Here is a 22,521-nt window from a genome sequence, read left to right as displayed (position 1 = left end):
GAGAACAATTTTATTTGCTGAAACTTATTTAAGGGTCTAGGAGACGTTTGTGCCATTTATTGCTCACTTAAGCACGAGCAAATGCTTTAATCTGTCTGTCAGAAATAAATATGTATGGAACGAATGTTATTCTATCAGGTTCAGTTTTCAGTTGTCTTGGAAGTGAATGCTCGCTAATGATTCAGACATATTAGGCTCTGAACCTTTCTTTCACAGGTCACAGTGCTGCTGTCTCGTACAGTTGGACAAACTCAGCGACTTGCTGTCTGTGGGATGCTGGCTGCCCTGCATATGGTCTTCCTGCTGTACTTACACTTTGCTTACCACAGAATTGTAGAAGGTACAGAAAAAATCCTCAGTCTATTAGGCTTACTGGCAGTGCCCTATAATGTTAAGACTATTACTAAGACATTGAGATTCTGGATATTTACTGGGAATTGGGATCTGCTTCTGTTCCATTTTTCCATGAAAAATCTGAACTATTTGTTTGCATTGGGTTCATTATTAGCAACCTTATAGCATTGAGAGGAAATTGAGACATCAAATTAACACAGGCTAATGTTTCACATTTCTTAGCAGCTGCTGCAATACACAATGTGAGAGTGGCCGCAGTTCACATTATAGTTTGGAAGCTGTGATTATCTATTCTACATCTACCTGAGAATGTGGAAAAGAGAATCAGAAACAGAAATTGTTGCAAAAATTCAGCAGGTCTGGCAGCATCTGGGGAGAAAAAGCAGAGTTAACACTTCAGGTCCAGTGACCCTCCTTCAGAACGCTTCCGGTTCTGAAGAAGGATCACTGGACCTAAAATATTAACTCTGCCTACTCGCCACACATTTCCTAATACATCTGATTCTTTTTCTCTTTTCCACATCGTCAGGTAGATGTAGAATATATAATTACAGCTTCCGAATTATAATGTGAACTGGAGCCAACTCTCACATTGTCTGTTGCAGCACCTGCTAAGAAATGTGAAAAATTATCCTGTGTTAATTTGATGTCTCCATTTTATCTCCATGCTATAGAGTCTGCCAATAATGAACCCAATGTAAGCAAATGGTTTGGACTGAGTTGAGTTTTTTCCGGCAATTTCTGATTTTGTTTTATTTCCAGTATCTGGAGTTCTTTGGGTATTTTCATTAATGTGGAAAACTCCAGTATGTCTGATTTGCAAAAAAAGGAGGACAAATTCAACCAGCCAATTCCTGTCCCATTAGTCTACTCTTGACAATCAGTGTCATTGACAGTGCTATCGAGCATCACTGCAAATGAGTGTCTTGCTCACTGATGCTCAGTTTGGGTTCTGAAAGACCTGCTCATCTCAATGCAGCCTTGGTAGAAGCATGGATAAAAGAGATGAACTCCAGAGGTGAAGTGAGACTCTTTGTCCTTGTCATTTGAGGCAGCATTTGACTGAGTCTGGCATCAAAGAGCCCTAGCAATATTGCAGTCACTGGGAATCAGGGAAAACTCTGCTGGTTGAGGTCATACCTAGCTCAGGAGAAGATGATTGTGCTGTTGAATGTCAATCATCATTGTCCAAGGATGTCACTACAGGATAGTGATCTCGGTCCAAACATCTTCAACTGTTTCATCAATAACCTCCCTCCACCATAAGATCAGAAGTGGGGATGATCACTGATTGTGTAATGTTCAGCACCATTTGTGACTTTCTAGATATGAAAGCAGTCCATCATATGCAACCTAGCTTAGGCAACATCCATGCATGGGCTACTGACTGGCAAGTAACACAAATAGCAGGTCATGACCATCTCCAACAAGAGAGAATTTAACAATTGCCTATTGATTACCAATGGAAATACCATCTCTGAATTCCCTCACTATCAACTTCCTGGGAATTGCTTGCCTTTCTTCTAACATTGGTGATGTCTTGTTTTAATTAACAAATAGAGCGCTTCCACTAATTCTAATTCTGTGGTTGATTTAAGATGTGTTATCACTGTTTATATTTGGTAAACTGAAATGATATACAAGTATGAAATGCTTCAAAATCTGTGTCACTGTTTTAACAGGTATCCTCGATACCTTGGAGGGACCCAATGCTGGGCCAGTGAGATATCCTCGGAACATACCAGAACTTTCCATCACTTTGCCGAACAGCTCGGTGAAATTGATTGGAACCAGCCAGAAGATGCATTGACTTTGAATTGATTTTGCTTCTTTCTCCCTTTCACCAACTCTCCATAGAGACATTGGATGTTTGCCGGGCTGTGTGCAAGGAAAGCCTTGTGTTTTTACTGTATGCTGCTTCGACAGCAGTTTGTATTCTGTAGATAAACTCTCATCGTGGTGGTGCAGGCAGGGGCATGGTTGTCAATTCCACTCCATCTTAATTGATCAAAATAATCTGTACATAATTGAGCTGTAACCTTTTAAAGATACAAATATCTGTGTCTGTGTATGTTTAAAATCTGGTACTATTTATGTTTTTACTCAGTGCTTACAAGGGATGCTGTACAGTTCATGGCTGATTAACTAAATCACATTCTCCTGCTCAGGCAGGAGAATTTCCACAAAACATATCTGCTCCACCTCGGAGTCATCATAAAATGCCACTCTCCCTTCATCCAAAACAAACCAATTCCCATCTTCCTCCATGAGAAACATAACCTACTGTTTCTAAATTGACTAGTGAAGACAATGTCTCAGAACTAGATTGTGCTGTTAGCTCATCCAAGATATTACAGCTACGCACAGTACCTCAAAGCTAGGGAGGGAAGATCCATCTTGGATTCTCTTCTGTCTACTCGCCGGGCACCTGTATTGGGCGCTGATAAAGACAGGGGGCTGTCTCGGCATCAGAGTCTGTTAGCCTGTTAATGCCCCCTGTCAAGGCTGAAGTATACTCAATAATTGCTCAGTGAAGGACAGTCCTTGGGAACCTCTCCATTCGGGAGTCATTGCCATTGGAGAGAGGGGAGAAATTTCAGATTGAAGTAAATTGTTACAAATGATGAATTATTAATGTACAACTCAGTGTGCGATGTAACAGTGGCACTGTTTTTAGTTGGTACGCGTTATTACTTATTTTCAGTCTGTTTTCCAGCTCTCTCTTTCAGTTCATATTAAACTGAGGCCAATCTTCCCTCTTCAGTTGGTGTGAAATTTCCCAAAGAGTTCTTTTTGAAGATGAGCAGAGTAAGTCTCCTGGTGTCTTAGCCAATATTTAACACCTGAACAGACAATACAATCACAGGTAGTTCTTCTATAACACGATGGTTATGTTCTTGTGCAACCCTGCATTATAGAAAAATTGCAATTTAGAAACCGTGCTTAAAGTGTTGGCGATGTAATCACATCGAGAGTATGGTGCTGGAAAAGCACAGCAGGTCAGGCAGCGTCCAAGGAGCAGGAGAATCGACATTTCAGGCAAAAGCCCTCCCTCAGTAATCGCATTACAGCCAACAGACTTTTTAAAAATTTGCGCTTTAGAAACTGTGTCCTCAATTCGTCATTTGTGTTCCGGCAAATTTGCATTAATGAAACATACGTTATGGCAGAACAACCTGCACTTATTTTGTTGCTGTTTTAATGATCTTTGTGTAAATCAGCTACATTGCAACAAAAGCACTTCATGCAATGTAAATATTTTAGGACATGCTGAGATCATGAAAGGTGCTGTATAGATTGAAATATTTTTCCTACTTGTGCAATGTTTTTAATCTTGGTGGTACAGTAAGCTTTGGCATGTAAATGGCCTGGAGCTGGACTGGGAAACTATTTATCACAATGTAATATTTGGTACACTTTAAAATGCTGCATTTGCAAGTGTGACTGCTCTTGTCTGGATCATCATTAGAATCCATTTCAGAACTTGACATTGCTGTTTGTATCTATTTTGTCATTCCCATATTGCTGACATGAACTGCCATCTGTGTGCCCACTGTTGGTTATAGATCTGTTTGTGCTTCCCTGCTTCCCCACTGCTGCTACTGTTCTCCAGCTGTTTGCACTGCATTTCCCATAACTCCTGCATTAATACCAATCCATCGGTGGGAAATGAAGGGTAGAGCAAGTTAGCTTATGATAATTAAAAGTTGTTAAAAGGCAAGAATTGTAAAATCAAAAGATTTGACTTGAAATGTAATTTTACTTCTGTGTATTTCAGTATCAAAGGTACCTGTGCCTTCATGCTATATAGAAAATGGGTGGTACGAAGGCTTGAACTTTAGAATGAGAACATGAACTAAGTGAATTCTGTGATCTATAACAACAGAAAGGGAAGCAGGATTGCTCTAGTCTTTGTTGAGGTATGGACAGAATGGGACCTTGTACAGGATGTGACTGATTGGGAGTGCTGTTTCAGAACATATGAAGTTTGTTATTAGCTGCGTTTGTAAGAGTGCTCTTGAAGCTAACAAAATACTGAGAGGTTTGGATGAAGTAGACATGGCGAAGTGTTTCTACTAGTAGGAGAGCCCTAGGACCTGAGGGCACAGCCTCTGACTAAAGGGACAACTATTTCAAACTGAGATGAGGATTTCTTCAGCCAGATGATAGTGAATCTGTGGAACTCATTGCCACAGAAGGCTGTGGAGGCCAAATCATTGAGTGTATATAAGACAGATAGGTTCTTGATTAATACTCAGACATTCTATCAGCAACAACTAATATTTATAGAACATCTTTCACAAAGTCAAGCAGTTCTATCACTGAGCCACATGAGAACTTGTTCAAAGACAAGTATCTCAAAAAGTCATCATGGTTGTTATGGAAACACAGTAGCATAATGTAAGACCTATCAAACAGTAATGAAATGAATGACCAGAAAATCGGTTTTGTCTTACTGTTGGTTTGAATGAAAAATATTGTACAAGAACTCAGGAGAACTGCCCTGCTGTTCTTGTAAATAATAGTATGGGTATTTCACATTTCCTTATGTGCACAAATTAGGCCTTAATGCAACAAATAAACTGAAAGACAGCACCTTCAATACTAGTGCTCTCCCTCTTCTATTAGCTGAAGAATCAACCTGAATTGTCTGTTAGTCAATGAAATGTGTTTTGAACATTTGACAAAGTTGAGCCACACTTGATACTTTTGCCAATCTGTTTCAATGCAGCTACAGCGCTGGCATCTGCCCAGGTATGTCATGTACACAAACAGGGCACATCTAACCCGGGTCAATTATGAATCTACTCTCTCAAGTAGTAATAAAGTGGTGGAAGGTGTCATTGACAGTGCTATCAAGCAGCACCTGCTAAGCAATAAGCTGCTCACTGATGGCCAGTTTGGGTTCTGTCAGGGCCACTCCGATTCTCACCTCATTACAGTCTTGGTTCATACATGGTCAAAGGAGCTGAATTCCAGAGGTGAGTGTGACAGACCCTGGCATCAAGCAAAGCTGGAATCAATGGGTATTATGGCAAACTACTGATTGGAGTCATACCTGGCACTGAGGGAGATAGTTCTGGTTGTTGGAAGTTAGTCATCTCAGCTCTAGGACATCTCTGCAGATTTTCCTCAGAGTAAAGTTCCAGGTTTAGCCAATTAGCTGTTTCATCAATGACCTTCCCTCTATCATAAGGTCAGAGGTGGGGATGTCTGCCAATGTGCACAATGTTTAACACCGTTTGTAACTCCTCTGATACTGAACCAGTCAGTGCTCAAATGCAACAAGGTCAGGACATTGTCCAGGCTTGGGCTGACAAGTGGCAAGTAACAGTTGTGCCACACAAATACCAGACAATGACCATCTCCAATAAAAGCCAGTTTAACCACTGTCTCTTGACATTCAATGGCACCACTGTCACACAATCCCCTACTATTAACATCCTTTGATACTATTGACCAGAAATTCAATTGAACTTATCCCAAAAACACAGTGGCTACAAGAGCAGCCAGGGGCTAGGAATACTGTGGTGAATAACTCAACTCTGCCTGTCCACCATCTACAAGGCACAAGTCAAGAATGTGCTGAAATGCTCCTCATTTGCCTGGATGGGTGCAGCTCCAACAACACACAAGAAGCTTGACACCATCTGGGATAAAGCAGCCTGCTTGACTGGCACCACATCCACAATCATTCACTCCCCCCACCACCACTGATGCTGTGTACGATCTACTGCAGAAATTCGCCAAAGATTCTCACCTTAATCAGCACATTTTAACCCACTTCCATTTGAAGGACAAGGGCAGCTGATATATGGGAATACCATCACCTGCAAGTTCCCCTCTATGCCAAACACTGCCTAACTTAGAAATATATCACCATTCTTTCATTGTAACTGGGTCAATGACCTGGAGTTCCCTTCTAGTGGTATTGTGGGTCAACCCTACAGCATATGAACTGCAAAGGTTCAAGAAGGCAACTCACTACTACCTTCTTAAGGGTAACTAGAGTCTGACAAGAAAAATGCTTGTCAGACAGCAAGGTCCGCATTTCACAAGTGAATAAAAAACACTGAAGTTCAGCAGCTATGCAGTGTTACTGGTGAATGAGGCCAGCTCAGTCAATGGAACCCACTGTGGGATGGATACCTAAGTCAGGCTGCTACTTCTCAACAGCAGTTCTGCCTGCAACACCACCTTCTCCAGTCTATTCCATCACTATTTTCAAACTAATAAAATTATGGTCACAGCCCCAAAGTGTTCCCCCACTGCCACCTCAGTCACTTTCCCCGCCTTATTTTCCATGAATAGGTTCTGTGTGATCTAATCTTGCTAACCAATCTGCCATGAGGAACCTTGTTGAATGCCTTTTCTTAAATATTGACAAATCAGCCAACCTCTAGTCTTCCAGCATCTCTCCTGTGGCAATCGATGATACAAATATCTCATCAAGCCAGGCAGCATAAGGAAGTGGAGAAGTTGACGTTTCACGTGTAATTTTTCTTCAGGACTAGAGGTGGGTGTAGGGGGAGCTGCAGACAAAGGGGGTAGTCGGGGCAGAGTGGTGAATTGGGGAGAGACGAAGATAGGTAGAGGGTATGACCTGGTTGGTCAATGGGAGGAATGAATCTGGTTGGTGGCAGGGAGCAGTCGAAGGGAGGGGGAGGGGCTGGGAAGGAAGTCGGGTGATGGGAAGGTAAGTCTTTCAAACATTGTAACTGTACCCACTTCCACCATATTTTTTAGATTAGATTCCCTAAAGTGTAGAAACAGGCCCTTTGGCCCAACAAGCCAACACTGACCCTCCAAAGAGTAACCCACCCAGACCCATTTCCCTCTGACAAATGCACATAACACGAAGGGCAATTTAGCATGGCCAATTCACCTGACCTGCACATCTTTGGATTGTGGGAGGAAACTGGAGCACCCAGAGGAAACCCGGGTAGACACGGGGAGAATGCAAACTCCACACAGCCAGTCGCCTAAGGCTAGAATCAAACTTGGGTCCCTGGCGCTGTGAGGCAGCAGTGCTAACCACTGAGCTACCATGCCGCCCCATATAAATAGGATGGGCCAAATGACATCTTTCTACATGTAACAAATCTGTGATTCTGGAAGCAAAGTGAAACACCATTACTGGTGGTGTTTGATAAAATGTGGAGCTGGAAAAACACAGCAGGCCAGACAGTATAAGAGGAGCAGGAAAGTCAACAATGTGTTACAGATCAGCCATGGTGAACTGAATTGAATTGAATTGAGTTTATTGTCATGTATACCAAGGCACAGTGAAAAGCTTTGTCTTGCGAGCAATACAAGCAGATCACAGAGTTAAGTAGCATAAATAGTAAATAATAGATAAACAACAGCAAAAACAAAAACACAGGTACAGGCAAATGTTAGGAGTTTGTAAGTCCATTCAGTATTTGAACAACAGTTGGGTAGAAACTGTTACAGAAACCGCTGGTGTGTGTGTTCAGGCTTCTGTACCTTCTCCCTGATGGTAGAGGTTGTAGAAAAACATTGTCGGGGTGGGATGGATCTTTAAGAATGCTAGTTGCCTTTCCTTGACAGCAGGCCTGGTAGATGAATTCTATAGATGGGAGGTTGGCCTTTGTGAGTTCACCACTCTCTATAACCATCTCCGATCTTGAATGATCCAGTTGCCATACCAGGAAGTAATACATCCAGACAGAATGCTCTCGATAGCACACCTATAAAGGTTGGCAAGGGTAATTGCTGTGTCATGCCAAATTTTCTCAGCTGCCTGAGGAAGAAGAGACGTGTTGGGCCTTTGTAGCCAGTGCGTCAACATGAAGAGTCCAGACAGCTTGTTGTTGCTAACCACTCCCAGGAGCTTGACAATCTCCACTCGTTCTACCTCTGTGATGTTAATGTGTAGGGGGGCATGAATAATATCCCGCCGAAAGTCAATAATGAGTTCCTTGGTTTTGCTGGCATTGAAAGTTAGGTTGTTCTCAGTGCACCATTTTTCCAGATCTTCCACCTCTCATAGTCTAGTCTGTTTCGTCGTCATGTGAGATTCGACTGACCATGATGGTGTCATCATCAAACTTGTAAATGGCATTAGTCTATTATTTAGCAACGCAGTCATGGGTATACAGTGAGTACAGTAAGGGGCTGAGTACACACCCCTGGGGGGCTCCAGTGTTGAGTGTTAGTGAGGATGAAATATTATCCCCAATCTTCTGGAAACTGAGGATCCAGTTGCAGAGAATGGGGCTTAGTCTGAGATCACTAAGTTTAATAATCAGTCTCAAGGGATAATGAGTTGAAGGCTGAACTGTAGCTGTTCTTGGTGTCAAGATGTTCTAGGGAGGCGTGAAGGGCAAGTGATATGGCATCTGACGCGGATCGGTTGGTCCAATAGACAAATTGGAGTAGGTTAAGAGGAATGGGGAGGCTGGAGTGGATTAATGCCATGACCAGCCTTTCAAAGCACTTTATGACCACCGAAGTTAGGGCCACTGGGCAGTAGTCATTGAAGCATGCTGCATGAGCCTTCTTAGGCACAGGGATGATGTTGGCCGTCTTGAAACAGACAGGGACAGTGGCCTGCTGCAGGGAGAGGGTGAAGATGTCAGAGATGACCTCTGTCAGTTGATCTGTGCATGCTCTGAGTGGTCCCATTGCTTCCCTTGGATTCACACAAAGGAAAACTGATCTGACCTCTGATGCAGTGACTGTTGAGATAGGTTCATCAGGACTTGTCGGAATAGATGTTACCTCTCTGCTCAAAGCGAGCATAGAAGGCGTTGAGATGCTCTGGGAGGGATTTGTCATTGTCTGCTACCTTGCACTGTCTCTTTTTAGAACCTGTGATGTTATTCAGTCCTTGCCATAGTCACCGGGTGCCAGTCTGGGTCTCTAGTTTGGATCGGTATTGGTCCTTGGCTGTCTTAATGGCTCTGCAATGGTCATGCTTGGATTCCTTATATTTGAGTGGGTCTCCTGATCTGAAGGCCTCACGTCTGGTTTTTAGCAGGTTCTGTAGGTCCTGATTCTTCCAGGGTTTCCTGTTGGGGAACACCTGGATTGACTTCCTCGGTATGCAGTCCTCCACATTGGTCTGGTACATCACAAGGAGCTGAATCGACTTCTGTTTCCATACTGGTCGCTGTGGTAGTTGTGCATGATCAATCCAAACTATGAGAAGCAGCAGAAAATCTCTCTGGGACTGAATGTAAAGAAAAATAATGGAAATTTAAATATGCAGCAGGGTTGAGTATATTTAAAGGCAGAAACAACAGCCAAATAGAGTCATAGAGATGTACAGCACAGAAACAGACCCTTCGGTCCAACTCGTCCATGCCAACCAGATATCCTGACCTAACCTAGTCCCATTTGCCAGGACTTGTCCCATATCCCTCCAAACCCTTCCTATTCGTATACGCATCTAGATGCCTTTTAAATGTTGCAATTATACCAGCCTCCACCACTCCCTCTGGCAGCTCATTCAATACCTATTGTGTGAAAAAGTTGTCCCATATGTCCCTTTTAAATCTTTATCTTCTTACCCTAAACCTGTGCCCTCTTGTTCTGGACTCCCCCACCCCAGAGAAAAGACCTTGTCTATTTATCCTATCCATGCCCCTCATGATTTTGTAAACCTCTATAAGGTCACCCCTCAGCTTCCAACGCTCCACAGAAAACAGCCCCAGCCTAGTCAGCCTCTCCCTCTAGCTCAAACTCCTCTAACCCCGGCAACATCCTTATAAATCTTTTCTGAATCCTTTCAGGTTTCACAACATCTTTCTGATAAGTTTCACAATATCCTTCCGATTAAGAGGAGACCAGATTTGCACGTAATATTCCAAAACTAACCAATGTCCTGTACAGCAGCAATATGACCTCCTAACTCCTGTACTCAATACTCTGACCAATAAAGGAAAGCATACCAAACATCTTCTTCACTATCCTAACTACCTGCGACCCCACTTTCAAGGAGCTATGAACCTGCACTCCAAGGTCTCTTTGTTCAGCAACACTCCCTAGGACCTTACCATTAAGTGTATAAGTTCTGCTAAGATTTGCTTTCCCAAAATGCAGCACCTCACATTTTTTTGAATTAAACTCCATCTGCTACTTCTCAGCCCATTGGCCCATCTGATCAAGATCCTGTTGTAATCTGAGGTAACCTCTTCGCTGCCCACTACACCTCCAATTTTGGTGTCATCTGCAAACTTACGAACTGTACCTCTTATGCTCACATCCAAGAAAAGATTTACAAGGTTCTTGCCAGGGTTGGAGGGTTTGAGCTATAGGGAGAGAGCTGGGGCTATTTTCCAGGAGTGTCGGAGGTTGAGGGGTGACCTTATAGAAGTTTATAAAATCATGAGGAGCATGTATGGAAAAATAGACAAAGTCTCTTCCCTGGGGTGGGGGAGTCCAGAACTAGAGAGCATAGGTTTAGGGTGAGAGGGGAAAGATATAAATGGACATGAGAGGCAATTCTTCAACTCAGAGGTTGGTACATGTATGGAACGAACTGCCAAAGGAAGTGGTGGAGGTTAGTACGATTGCAACATTTAAAAGGCATCTGGATGAGTATATGAATAGGAAAGCTTTAGAGGGACATGGGCTGGCTGCTGACAGATGAGACTAGATTGGTTTGGAATATCTGGTTGGCATGGACACGTTGGACTGAATGGTCTGTTTCCATGCTATGTGCCTCTATTACTCTAAGTAGGAGATCAGAATTGCACGCAATATTCTAAAAGTGGGTGAGCCGATGTCCTGTACAGCCGCAACATGACCTCCCAACTCCTGTACTCAGTACTCTGAACAATAAAGGAAAGCATACCAATTGCCTTCTTCACTATCCTAACTACTTGCGACTCTGCTTTCAAGGAATTATGAACCTGGACTCCAAGGTCTCTTTGTTCAACAACACTCCCTAGGACCTTACCACTAAGTGTATAAGTTTTGCAACATTTACGTATTTGCTAAGATTTGCTTTCCTAAAATGCAGCACCTCACATTTATTTAAATTAAACTCCATCTGCCACTCCTCAGGCCATTGGCCCATCTGATCAAGATCCTGTTGTAATCTGAGGTAACCTTATTTGCTGTCCACTGCACTCCAATTTTGGTGTCATCTGCAAACTTACTAACTGTACCTCTTATCCTCACATTCAAATCGTTTATATAAATGATGAAAAGTGGTGGACCCAGCACCGATCCTTGTGGCGCTCCACTGGTCACAGGCCTCCAGTCTGAAAAACAACCCTCTGTCTTCTACCTTGGAGCCAGTTCTGTATCCAAATGGCTAGTTCTCCTTGTATTCCATGAGATCTAACCTTGCTCACCAGTCTCCCATGGGGAACATTGTTGAATGCCTTACTGAAGTCAATATAGACCATGTCCACTGCTCTGCCCTCATCAACCCTCTTTGTTACTTCTTCAAAAAACTCAATAAAGTTCATGAGACATGATTTCCTACGCAGAAACCATGTTGACTATCCCTAATCAGTCCTTACCTTTCCAAATATGTGTAAATCCTGTCTCTCTGGATTCCGTCCAACAACTTGCCCACCACCGATGTCAGGCTCATTGGTCTATAGGTCCCTGGCTTGTCCTTACCAGCTTTCTTAAATAGTGGTTCCACGTTTGCCAACCTCCAATCTTCCAGCATCTCTCCTCTGACTATCGATGATACAAATATCTCAGCAAAAGGCCCAGCAATCACTTCCCTAGCTTCCCGCAGAGTTATAGCATCAGGTCCTGGGGATTTATCCACCTTTATGCATTTCAAGACACACTGCAGGTCCTCCTCTGTACTATGGACAGTTTTTCAAGATGTCAGGCGAAAGTAGGCACTGCAGATGCTGGGGATTGAGTCAAGATGAGAGTCATTCCTGATGAAGGGCTTTTGCCTGAAATGTCAATTTTACTGCTCCTGGATGCTGCCTGACCTGCTGCGCTTTTCCTGCACTACTCTAATCTTGACATTTCTCAAGATGTCACCATCTATATCCCTACATTCTATATCTTCCATGTCCTCCTCCAGAGTAAACGTTGATACAAATTACTCGTTTAGTATCTCCCCCATCTCTTGCGGCCACACAAAAGCTGTTTTGCTGAACTTTGAGGTGCCCTATTCTCTCCCTAGTTACCCTTAATGAATTTGTAAAAACCCTTTGGATTTTCCTTAATCGTATTTGCCAAAGCTATCTCAAATCCCCTTTTTGTCCTCCATTCAAGGCTGAGATATAAATTTTTAATCACTCAGGAAATCAAGGATTTTGAAGGCAGGAAAGTGGAATGAGATCAACATGATCTCACCAAATGGAGGAGCAGATTCGGTGGGTCGACTGCCCTACATCTTTTCCTGTGTCTTATGCGGCATTGAATACGTCTGTACAACAATATTTTGGAATGTATTGACAAGATTGGATGAAGTTAACACAGGTTTATGAAGGCAAATCATGCTTAACAAAATCTACTGGAGTTTTGTTTTGAGGGTGTAACTGGTTGAATAGATAAGAACCGGGGACTTTGGTGTACTTGGATTTTGCAAAACTTTGGAAGGTGCCATGGAAGAGATTATTGATCAATGTTAGTGCATGAGATAAGGCAAACAAAGGGCGGCACGGTGGCTCAGTGGTTCATAGCGCTAAAGGACCTGGGTTCGATTCCACCCCCTAGGGCAACCCACTGTGTGGAGTAGGCACATGATCCCCGTGTCTGCATGGGTTTCCTCCCGTTTCCTCCCACAGCCCAAAGATGTGCACATTACGTGGTTTTGCTATGCTAAATTGCCCATAGTGTTTAGTAATGTGTAGGTTAAGTGCGTTAGCCATGGGAAATGTCAGGTTACAGGGAAAGGGGGTGGGATGCTCTTCGGAGGGTTGGTGTGGCCTTGTTAGGCTGAATGGCCTGTTTCTGCACTGTCAAGATTCTATAGTTAATACATTGCATGAATTCTGACAGGGATGAAACAGGAAGAGAGAATAATTGGGTCTTTTTCCAAGTGGCAGGCAGTGACTAGTGAGGTACGAAAAGGACCCAATACTTGGGCCCTGGCTGTTCATTAGAATAAAGAAGAATAAGTAACAAAATAGCAGAGGATCAGGCTCTTTGGCCCTCCAAGCCTGCACTGACACATTTTGCCCTTCCATACTAAATGCGTCTTCATGTATAGGATCTGTATCCCTCTATTCCCTTCCTATCCATGTCTTGGTCCAAGAGCTTCTTGAAGGCTACTATTGTGCCTGCGTCCATCACCTCCTCTGACAGTGCAATCCAGACACACACCAGCCTTTTTGTGAAATATATGCCTCACACATTTCTTTTAAATGTCCCCCCACCTTGAACCTGTGTACCCTAGTAACTGACTCCTCCACCCTGGGAAAAAGCCTCATGCTTTCCACTCTACCTATGCCATTCACAATCTTATACACTTCTATCAGGGTGCCCCTCAACCTTGTGGGTTCTTGTGAAAACAACCCCAGCTATCCAATATTTCCTCATAGCTAATATTCCCCCATACCAGACATCCTTGTAAACCTATTCTGTACCTCCTCCAAAGCATCCAAATCTTTCTGGTAGTGTCGAGACCAGAACTATACGCAATAAATCCAAGTGTGGCCTAACTAAAGTTCTATAAAGCGGAGACTGAACTATAGTTCACAACCAGCAAGCCCAAAATGAAGCTGATACATGAGAGGAGGCTTGTAGAGGAGAGAACAATCACTCCATTCCAAATCAGAAATGCTGAAATCTCGTCATTTGTTCTGCTTCTCCCCTCCCCCATCCTCTTTGATCCAGTCCCATTTAAAGGCTTACCAGCTGTCAGGGAAAATCCACAATTAAGATGTTAAGTTGCCTTTTCAGAAATGCTGACAGACTTTAATGCGGTGGGGGAGGGGGAGGGGGAGGGAAGAGAATATATATAATTGTTTGGGAGACCACCCTTTGTGGTAATGATACATATTCATAAGCTCTTGGCGATTGAATGGAGAATGTTGAAGCACTGGTCTGTACACCTTGGGAGCTGTGTTCAAGTTACATGAACTGTCACACAGACAGAACCAAAGAATCTCCTCTGGAGTGGGAGGGTTGGGTTTCTCTACAGTGCATGCAGTTAAACAGCTGTGGTTCAGTACTGGTCTCTCTCTCTCCTACTCCAGCCTAAACAAGTGAAGATAAAGGCAATGGGTCATAGAGATGCAAAGGGTATATGGAAAAGGTTTAAACCTGCCTCAATCCAGTGCTCTTTAGCTGATTATTTTCAATGGATTAATGAATATGAAAAATACATCATTGTTTGTAATATGCTTTGATATCTCATGATCATGAAAGGTGCTATATACACACAAGTCTTTCTTGCTACAATTATAAGAAAAACAGTGCCCCAAAATCCCAGTGGTAATGAAGTTAAATCCAACTTGCATTACATCATCTACACAATAAGATTTGGTTGGTGTGTCATCCTGTCGTTTCCCTCCCCAGTCAAAACAAAATGCTCAGAGACACAGTATAGTTTTACCTCCATCTTTATTTCAGGCCCTGGAGGGAGAGGGAATGATTGTCCACGTACACAGAGTCATGAGTTCACAGTCTTTGGTGGAACAATAGTTTCTCAATGAACTATATAGTCATTTTACAGGGAGGAGCATCCAGATAAGGCAACATACATATTAATTGGGTGACCATTACAATCAGCGAGTGTCAATATTAAAGATTAAGCCATCTGCTGTTACACAATGAATAACTGGATTTGCATGATGAATACTTTTGACCTTGTTGAAAGATGTTACGTACAGAATGCTACCATATCTTGTTAAATGGCTGTACATAATTTGTTTTTCTACCTTGTTAACCCACTACCCTTGCCTGATTGTTAACTGTAAGTTCGTATCTGATCTGAGTCATGCTTCGCTGAACCTCTTGTTTCACAAACCTCAAGCCATAACTCTTTCACTGCCTGCTTATGCCCAATACACATTCTCATTCCCTCCTTTTATCATTTCATGATAACCAGTTTTCATAAGACTGACAGCCAGTATTTGGGCAAGTTATTGATACACAACATTCAATGATTATAACAAAAATTACTAGTCCATTACAGTAATCAGAGTTTGGAGAATCCTCCCATGTGGAATAAAATTAATCAGTAAAGTTCTTAAATCCGCAGTCGTTAGTGACCACTCCATCCCCTCCAAGTCGAGTGAAAATGAGCCAGTTCTCCAAAATCTCCTTCAGTAAAGTCCAACCTGAAAACAAAATCCAGCCTGACCTTGCACACCACTCCACAGAGAAATTGGATTTCTTGAATACGCTGTTAAATGCTTTACAAAACTGACAAGACTTCCATCCTTGCGGAGATGCTTCAGATGGAGGATACCAGCACATCTGAGCATGCAGTGCAGCAGCTACAGCAGTGGGACAGGTGAATGCAGCATTCTTTGCTTCTGCTCTGCTGTTAATGTAACAAAACCAACCGTTTGTTGTAATGTTAGCTTGATCAGAGAACCTTCATATCCCTTAAATGATTGAAAGAGAAGGTAAAGCACATGTGGTTTAATGTCCATATGAAGGCCACTGACAAAAAGCATACCAACCTCCTCTTTACTGTTTTCCTATCTTCTTCACTTTTTGTGCTCATGACTGGGGAGCTGATTGAATCTGTTGGATCAGGTTGTGGAGGGGTGAGCGATAGTGCAAAGGAATGCTTTACCTGTGAATGGAGAAACTCTAGAGAAAATGTTAGCTGCTGAAAATAACTGCAATTCTGATCTCAGTCCCTCCTTGCCAAGGTGGTTCTCAGTATAAAGACAGTCACACATTTAACTACACTAAATTGTATGTCAACATTCTTTGAATTCTTGAAATCTTTTACTCTGTTCACTATTTATGACATTATCAAGTTTTATGCAATCCATAAACTTCCAAATTTTACTGCCTAAACAATTCAGTCAATTATAAACAATAATCAATGATCCTAAAATTAAACCCTCGGCAGAACCTCATTCAGGTTATTCAAAACTTATTTTCCTTTTAACAAATTGATATTTGGCTAATGTGAAAACCAAACCATCCCACCACCAAACCATCATCTCCCAAACCATCCATAACCTCATCACCTCAGGGGATCTCCCATCCACCGCCTCCAACCTCAGTCCCACAACCCCGCACCACCCGTTTCTACCTCCTGCCCAAAATCCACAAACCTGACTGCCCCGGCCGACCCATTGTCTCAGCCTGCTCCTGCCCCACCAAACTCATCTCTGCATACCTCGACACGGTCCTGTCCCCCTTAGTCCAAGAACTCCCCACCTACGTTCAGGACACCACCCACGCCCTCCACCGCCTCCATGATTTTTGCTTCCCCGTTCCCCAACGCCTTATCGTCACCATGGACATCCAGTCCCTGTACACCTCCATCCCCCAACACGAAGGACTCAAAGCCCTCCACTTCTTCCTTTCCCGCCGTACCAACCAGTACCCTTCCACCGACACCCTCCTTCAACTGACTGCACTGGTCCTCACCCTCAACAACTTCTCTTTCCAATCCTCCCACCTCCTCCAAACCAAAGGAGTAGCCATGGGCACCCGCATGGGCCCCAGCTATGCCTGCCTCTTCGTAGGATATGTGGAACAGTCCATCTTCCGCAGCTACAATGGCACCACCTTTTCCTCTGCTACATCGATGACTGTATCGGCGCTGCCTCATGCTCCCACGAGGAGGTTGAACAGTTCATCCATTTTACCAACACCTTCCACCCTGGCCTCAAATTCACCTGGACCGTCTCAGACTCCTCCCTCCCCTTCCTAGACCTTTCCATTTCTATCTCGGGCGACCGAATCAACACGGACATTTACTATAAACCGACCGACTCCCACAGCTACCTAGACTACACCTCCTCCCACCCTGCCCCCTGTAAAAACGCCATCCCATATTCCCAATTCCTTTGTCTCCGCTGCATCTGCTCCCAGGAGGACCAGTTTCAATACCGTACAACCCAGCTGGCCTCCTTCTTCAAAGACCACAACTTCCCCCCAGACGTGGTCGACGATGCTCTCCACCGCATCTCCTCCACTTCCCGCTCCTCCGTCCTTGAGCCCTGCCCCTCCAATTTCCACCAGGACAGAACCCCACTGGTCCTCACCTACCACCCCACCAACCTCCACATACAGCGTATCATCCGTCGTCATTTCCGCCACCTCCAAACAGATCCCACCACCAGGGATATGTTTCCCTGCCTCCCCAATCAGCGTTCCGAAAAGACTACTCCCTCCGTGATTCCCTCGTCAGGTCCACACCCCCCACCAACCCAACCTCCACTCCCGGCACCTTCCCCTGCAACCGCTTGAAATGCAAAACTTGCGCCCACACCTCCCCCCTTACTTCCCTCCAAGACCCCAAGGGATCCTTCCATATCCGCCACAAATTCACCTGCACCTCCACACACATCATTTATTGCATCCGCTGCACCCGATGTGGCCTCTATATTGGAGAGACAGGCCGCCTACTTGCGGAACGTTTCAGAGAACACCTCTGGGACACCCAGACTAACCAAACCAACTGTCCCGTGGCTCAACACTTCAACTTCCCCTCCCACTCCAACAAGGACATGCAGGTCCTTGGACTCCTTCATCGCCAGACCATAGCAACAGGACGCCTGGAGGAAGAGCGCCTCATCTTCTGCCTAGGAACCGTCCAACCACAAGGGATGAACTCAGATTTCTCCAGCTTCCTCATTTCCCCTCCCCCACCTTGTCTCAGTCCCAACCCTCGAACTCAGCACCACCTTCCTGACCTGCAATCTTCTTCCTGACCTCTCCGCCCCCAACCCTACTCCGGCCTATCACCCTCACCTTGACCTCCTTCCACCTATCGCATTTCCAACGCCCCTCCCCCAAGTCCCTCCTCCCTAACTTTTATCTTAGCCTGCTGGACACACTTTTCTCATTCCTGAAGAAGGGCTTATGCCCGAAACGTCGATTCTCCTGATTCTTGGATGCTGCCTGACCTGCTGCGCTTTTCCAGCAACACATTATCAGCTTATGTGAAAACTGTCAGGAAAAGTATTTTCAGAATCTGGAACAGCAAGAAGACAACAAACTGTTTCCTGTGCATTAGCACTTGAAGAGACAGTTTCAGTTCAGATTCAAATCTCAAATATTCATGGGAAACAAATGCTGAATATTTTAAAATATGTTCTCCAAGTGAAACTTCCCAAATAAAATAGTCGGAATTACTTTGGTAGCGATCAACATTCTTTGAATTTGCAATATAAAGAGGGCCAATGAAGTCTTGACAATAATTAACCAAATTTAAACAGCTCAGCCTAAAGTTCTAATATTCTCTAGAAAATCTTAACAAAATCTAAAACATCAAACTAAAAATGCACTCTCCTTTTTGTAAACACTCTGCATTGTAAACACTCTGCATTGAAAACACAGCAGCAAAGATATTATAATACAATACTCTCATCTGGTTAAAACATGACCACTGACCCAACTGTTCCTTTTTAAACAGGCATTGTAGAATTTGAAACAAATCAGGGGGGCTCAAGACACTCAATCAATTTGCTTGAAGGTTACAAGTTTGATCACTTTAAAAAGGACATAATGTTGTACAAATTCAATGTAAAAACAAAATCTGCCCCATTACATAGCCCACAAAACACATTGAATTGGCAGCCTGATTTAAATAAGGCAAAACAATTACTTATAAAAGGATTTTCTGAACCAGTTTTTTAAACCAAATTTTTAAACATGAAACACTCTCATTATGGCACAATTTACATTTCGTTTACAGCGTTAATTTCAGCATTTCTCATTTTAAAATTTATTCTTGCATTCTCTCACTGAAATTATACTTATAAAAAGAGAAAACGCTCACAGTAGACCACATGGTGCTGCAATCCAAGCCACTCTCTTCCCCCAGAACAAAGACTCACAAAGTCTCAAATTTCACCACTAGGGGACTTTAACCCCTTTCTCACTTTACTCCTCACTGGGGCTTGAACTGCACTTAAACACAGAGAACCCAAATCCCAACTGAACACAGAAAACTCAATTTCCACTTGAATACAGAAAATTCGAACCCCAGTTAAACACAGAGTGGTCTAATCCCAATTAAACATAGAAAACTCAAATCCCGATTAAACACAGAGCTCAAACCTTGCTTAAACACAGAGCGTGAAGCTGACTTCAACACCGAAAGCTCAAACCTCAAATGGAACACCTGAAGCTCACGTAAACACAGAAAGCTCCAACTTCAGCACAGTGCAGAGGACTTGAACCTCAAATCAACCCACCCAGTAGAGTCAAACCCCAATACCTCATAGAGGACTTGAACCTCAATCAAACCCACCCCTGGGGACTTCAACCCCAGTACTGTGCAGAGGACTCGAACCTCAGTCACAAAGAGCTCAAACCACAACCAAACCCACCCCAGATGATCCAAACCCCAGTACCGCGCAGTGGACCTGAACCTCAACCAAACCCACCCCAGGGAACTTTAACCCCAGTACCACACAGAGGACTCAAACCTCAACAATCCCACCCCAGGGGACCCTAACCCCAGTATCATGCAGAGGACTCAAACCTCTGCCTGCCAGCGCGCTTGCAAAACTGTGTCTCTTGACTGAACCAATTACCGTTAGAGGAATCCCTAGAATAGAGAGCGTTTCAATGAGGAGACCATCTCCAGCACACAGGAATATCAAGAGGGACCAAGGTTTAAAATCTTACCTTGTGGGCCCTCGAGACACCGATGTCCTGGGCGGCCGCTGACATCGTCCAATTGTAACTATCCATTTAGATCCTGTTGACTACGCCAATATTGTCATCCTGCTCCCCCCGTCAGTTGAAGCAAAATGCTCAGAGACAGAGAGTAGTTTTCGCTCCTTCATCTTCATTCCAGGCTCTGGAGAGAGAGCGAACGATCACCATGTGCACAGAGACATGAATTCACGGTCTTCTCTGGAACAACAGTTTCTCAATGAATTATTAGTCATTTTACAAGGGGGAGCAGCCAGATAAGGCAACATGCATATTGATTGGGTGATCATTACAATCAACGAGTGTCAATAGTAAAGATTAAGCCTTCTGTTATTACACAATGAATAACTGGCTTCACATAATAAATACTTTTCACCTTGTTAACTGATGTAACATACACCTTGTTAAATGGTTCTACATAATTAATGCTTTTCTACTTTGTTAACCCATTACCCTTGCCTCCAGCACCCCATTGTTAACTGTAAATTCTTATCTGATCTACTTCCTGCTCAGCTGAACCTCTTGTTTCACAAAACTCAAAACTTAACTCTTTCCCTATCTGTACTCAGCTGAACCTCCTGTTTCACAAAACTCAGAACCTAATTCTTTCACTTTCTGCTTATACCCTATACACATTCTCACGTGGGGAGTGGAATATTAATTAAATATCTGATTTATTTTTTATTCAATGTTAGATTGTTCAACACAGCAAGAACAGCTGACTGCCTTGCCAACAATATTAGTCTTAATGTTTTTGGGGAATTGGAATTGTTCTGATTAAGTAAGATGGAACAGCTATCTGGTGTTAGTAGTTTTACATCTGAGATAGAATTATGGGTTTAGTCCAGAAAGTGAGATCAAACATCAAGCTGGATTCTCTGATGCAGGACTCTACTGAGGGAATGACCCACGAATGACATCTGATCCATGGCCAGATAAAAATGATTCCATGGTAATACTTCAGAGAAGAGCAGGGATTTCTCCCTGTATTCTGGGCAATATTTATCGCTCAATCTATGTCACAAAAACAAATTAATTAGTTATTATCCCACTGCCATTGTTCCCTCATGGGCAGCAAGTTCCAGGTTATGAGATTCACTTTAAAAAAAAGTTCATCCTCTGATCCCCCTTCATCTCTTTCTCAAAACTTTAAACCTATGCCTCCAAGTAGTTGTACCATCACGTAGCTTTCTTTAGCTATTTTATTCCAATCTGACATAATTGTGTGCACCTCTATCAAACCGATCCTCAATCTTAGCTCCAAGGAAGAAAATCCCAGCATCTCTGACCAAAATTGTCGTTAAATTTTCTCATCTTTGAAACCATTGTGGTAGATTTCCCACGCTATATCTTAAGAACATTCACATGGTGACAGTTAAGAATAGGATGCCGTGCTTTATTTGTGTCTTAACTAGCATTTTAGAAGGTTCAGGATAGCTTTCCCACTTTATGAAGTCCATGATCCCATGTGCATAACTAATCACCCTCTCTGACCTATCACCATAACCCCCCACCTACATCTACCTATTGTCTTCCCAGCTACTTCACTCCTAGCCCCACCCACACCCTCCTATTTATCTCCCAGCCCACTTTCCACTCCCCCCCCCCCCATTCTCCTGCTTGTTGGATGTTGCCTGACCTGCTGTGCTTTTCCAAAGACCACACTTTTTGACCCTCTCAAAACACTCCAGCTACATTCATTGGAGTTTGGAAGAATGAGAGGCGGCTTGGTTAAAACGTATAAGATTTTTAGAGGATTGACAGAGTAGATGCAAGAAAGGTTATTTCCCCTCATGAGGGAGAGACCCAGAGGCCATAATTACAGAATTACAGTTAAGACAGAGATGAGGAAAAATTCATTTTCTCAAAGGGTTTTCTCAGTCATAGAGATACACAGAATGAGCTCATCCATGCCAACCAGATATCCTAAATAAATCTCAGCCCATTTGCCAGGATTTGGCTCATATCCCTCTAAATCCTTTCTATTCATATACCCATTCAGATAGCTTTTAAATGTTGTAAGTGTACCTAGGGAAAAGACCTTGTCTATTTACTCTATCCACCCCTATCCTTCCTATAGCAGGGAGACCAGAAATGGACACAGTATTCCAATAGTAGCCTAACCAATGTCCTGTACAGCCGCATCATTATCTCCCAACTCCTATACTCAATGCACTGACCAATAAATGCAAGCATACTAAACACTTTCTTCACTATCATATCTACCTGTGCTTCCACTTTCAAGGAATTATAACCCTCACTTCAAGGTCTCTTATATAATTATTTACTGCAGAAGGTTGTCAATGCTGGATTCTTACATATATTCAAAGCTGATTTTTAATCAGTAAGGGAATTGAGAGTTATGGGGGAAAGGTGAGAAAATAGAATTGAAGTTTATTTAATTAGCTGTGA

At 43.2% G+C, this 22,521-nt stretch overlaps 1 protein-coding gene and 1 long non-coding RNA gene across 4 annotated transcripts in view; one reads left to right on the top strand and one right to left on the bottom strand.

Annotated features, from left to right (window-relative positions):
* The window catches only part of yipf3 (Yip1 domain family, member 3), a 788,655-nt gene extending 784,563 nt beyond the window's left edge, over window positions 1-4,092 (top strand). For all 3 annotated transcript variants that reach the window (XM_072550711.1, XM_072550712.1, XM_072550713.1), the window contains 2 exons: window positions 217-340; window positions 2,037-4,092. In XM_072550711.1, coding sequence (XP_072406812.1) covers window positions 217-340; window positions 2,037-2,164 — 252 coding nt within the window. In that variant the 3' untranslated portion in view covers window positions 2,165-4,092. The remainder of the gene's footprint in view (window positions 1-216; window positions 341-2,036) is intronic.
* Window positions 4,093-7,599: 3,507 nt separating this feature from the next.
* On the bottom strand, window positions 7,600-19,279 carry LOC140456026 (uncharacterized). Its single transcript, XR_011953121.1, has 3 exons — window positions 19,226-19,279; window positions 15,939-16,071; window positions 7,600-9,550 (listed from the first exon to the last, which is right to left on the bottom strand). It is a non-coding gene; the product is annotated as an uncharacterized lncRNA (long non-coding RNA).
* Between the last annotated feature and the right edge of the window lie 3,242 nt (window positions 19,280-22,521).

The sequence above is a fragment of the Chiloscyllium punctatum genome, chromosome 3 (assembly GCF_047496795.1).
Source record: "Chiloscyllium punctatum isolate Juve2018m chromosome 3, sChiPun1.3, whole genome shotgun sequence".
In the NCBI taxonomy this organism is placed as follows: Eukaryota; Metazoa; Chordata; class Chondrichthyes; order Orectolobiformes; family Hemiscylliidae; genus Chiloscyllium; species Chiloscyllium punctatum.
Note: the sequence above shows the minus strand (reverse complement) of the source record. Positions and strands in the feature narration are given on the sequence as shown.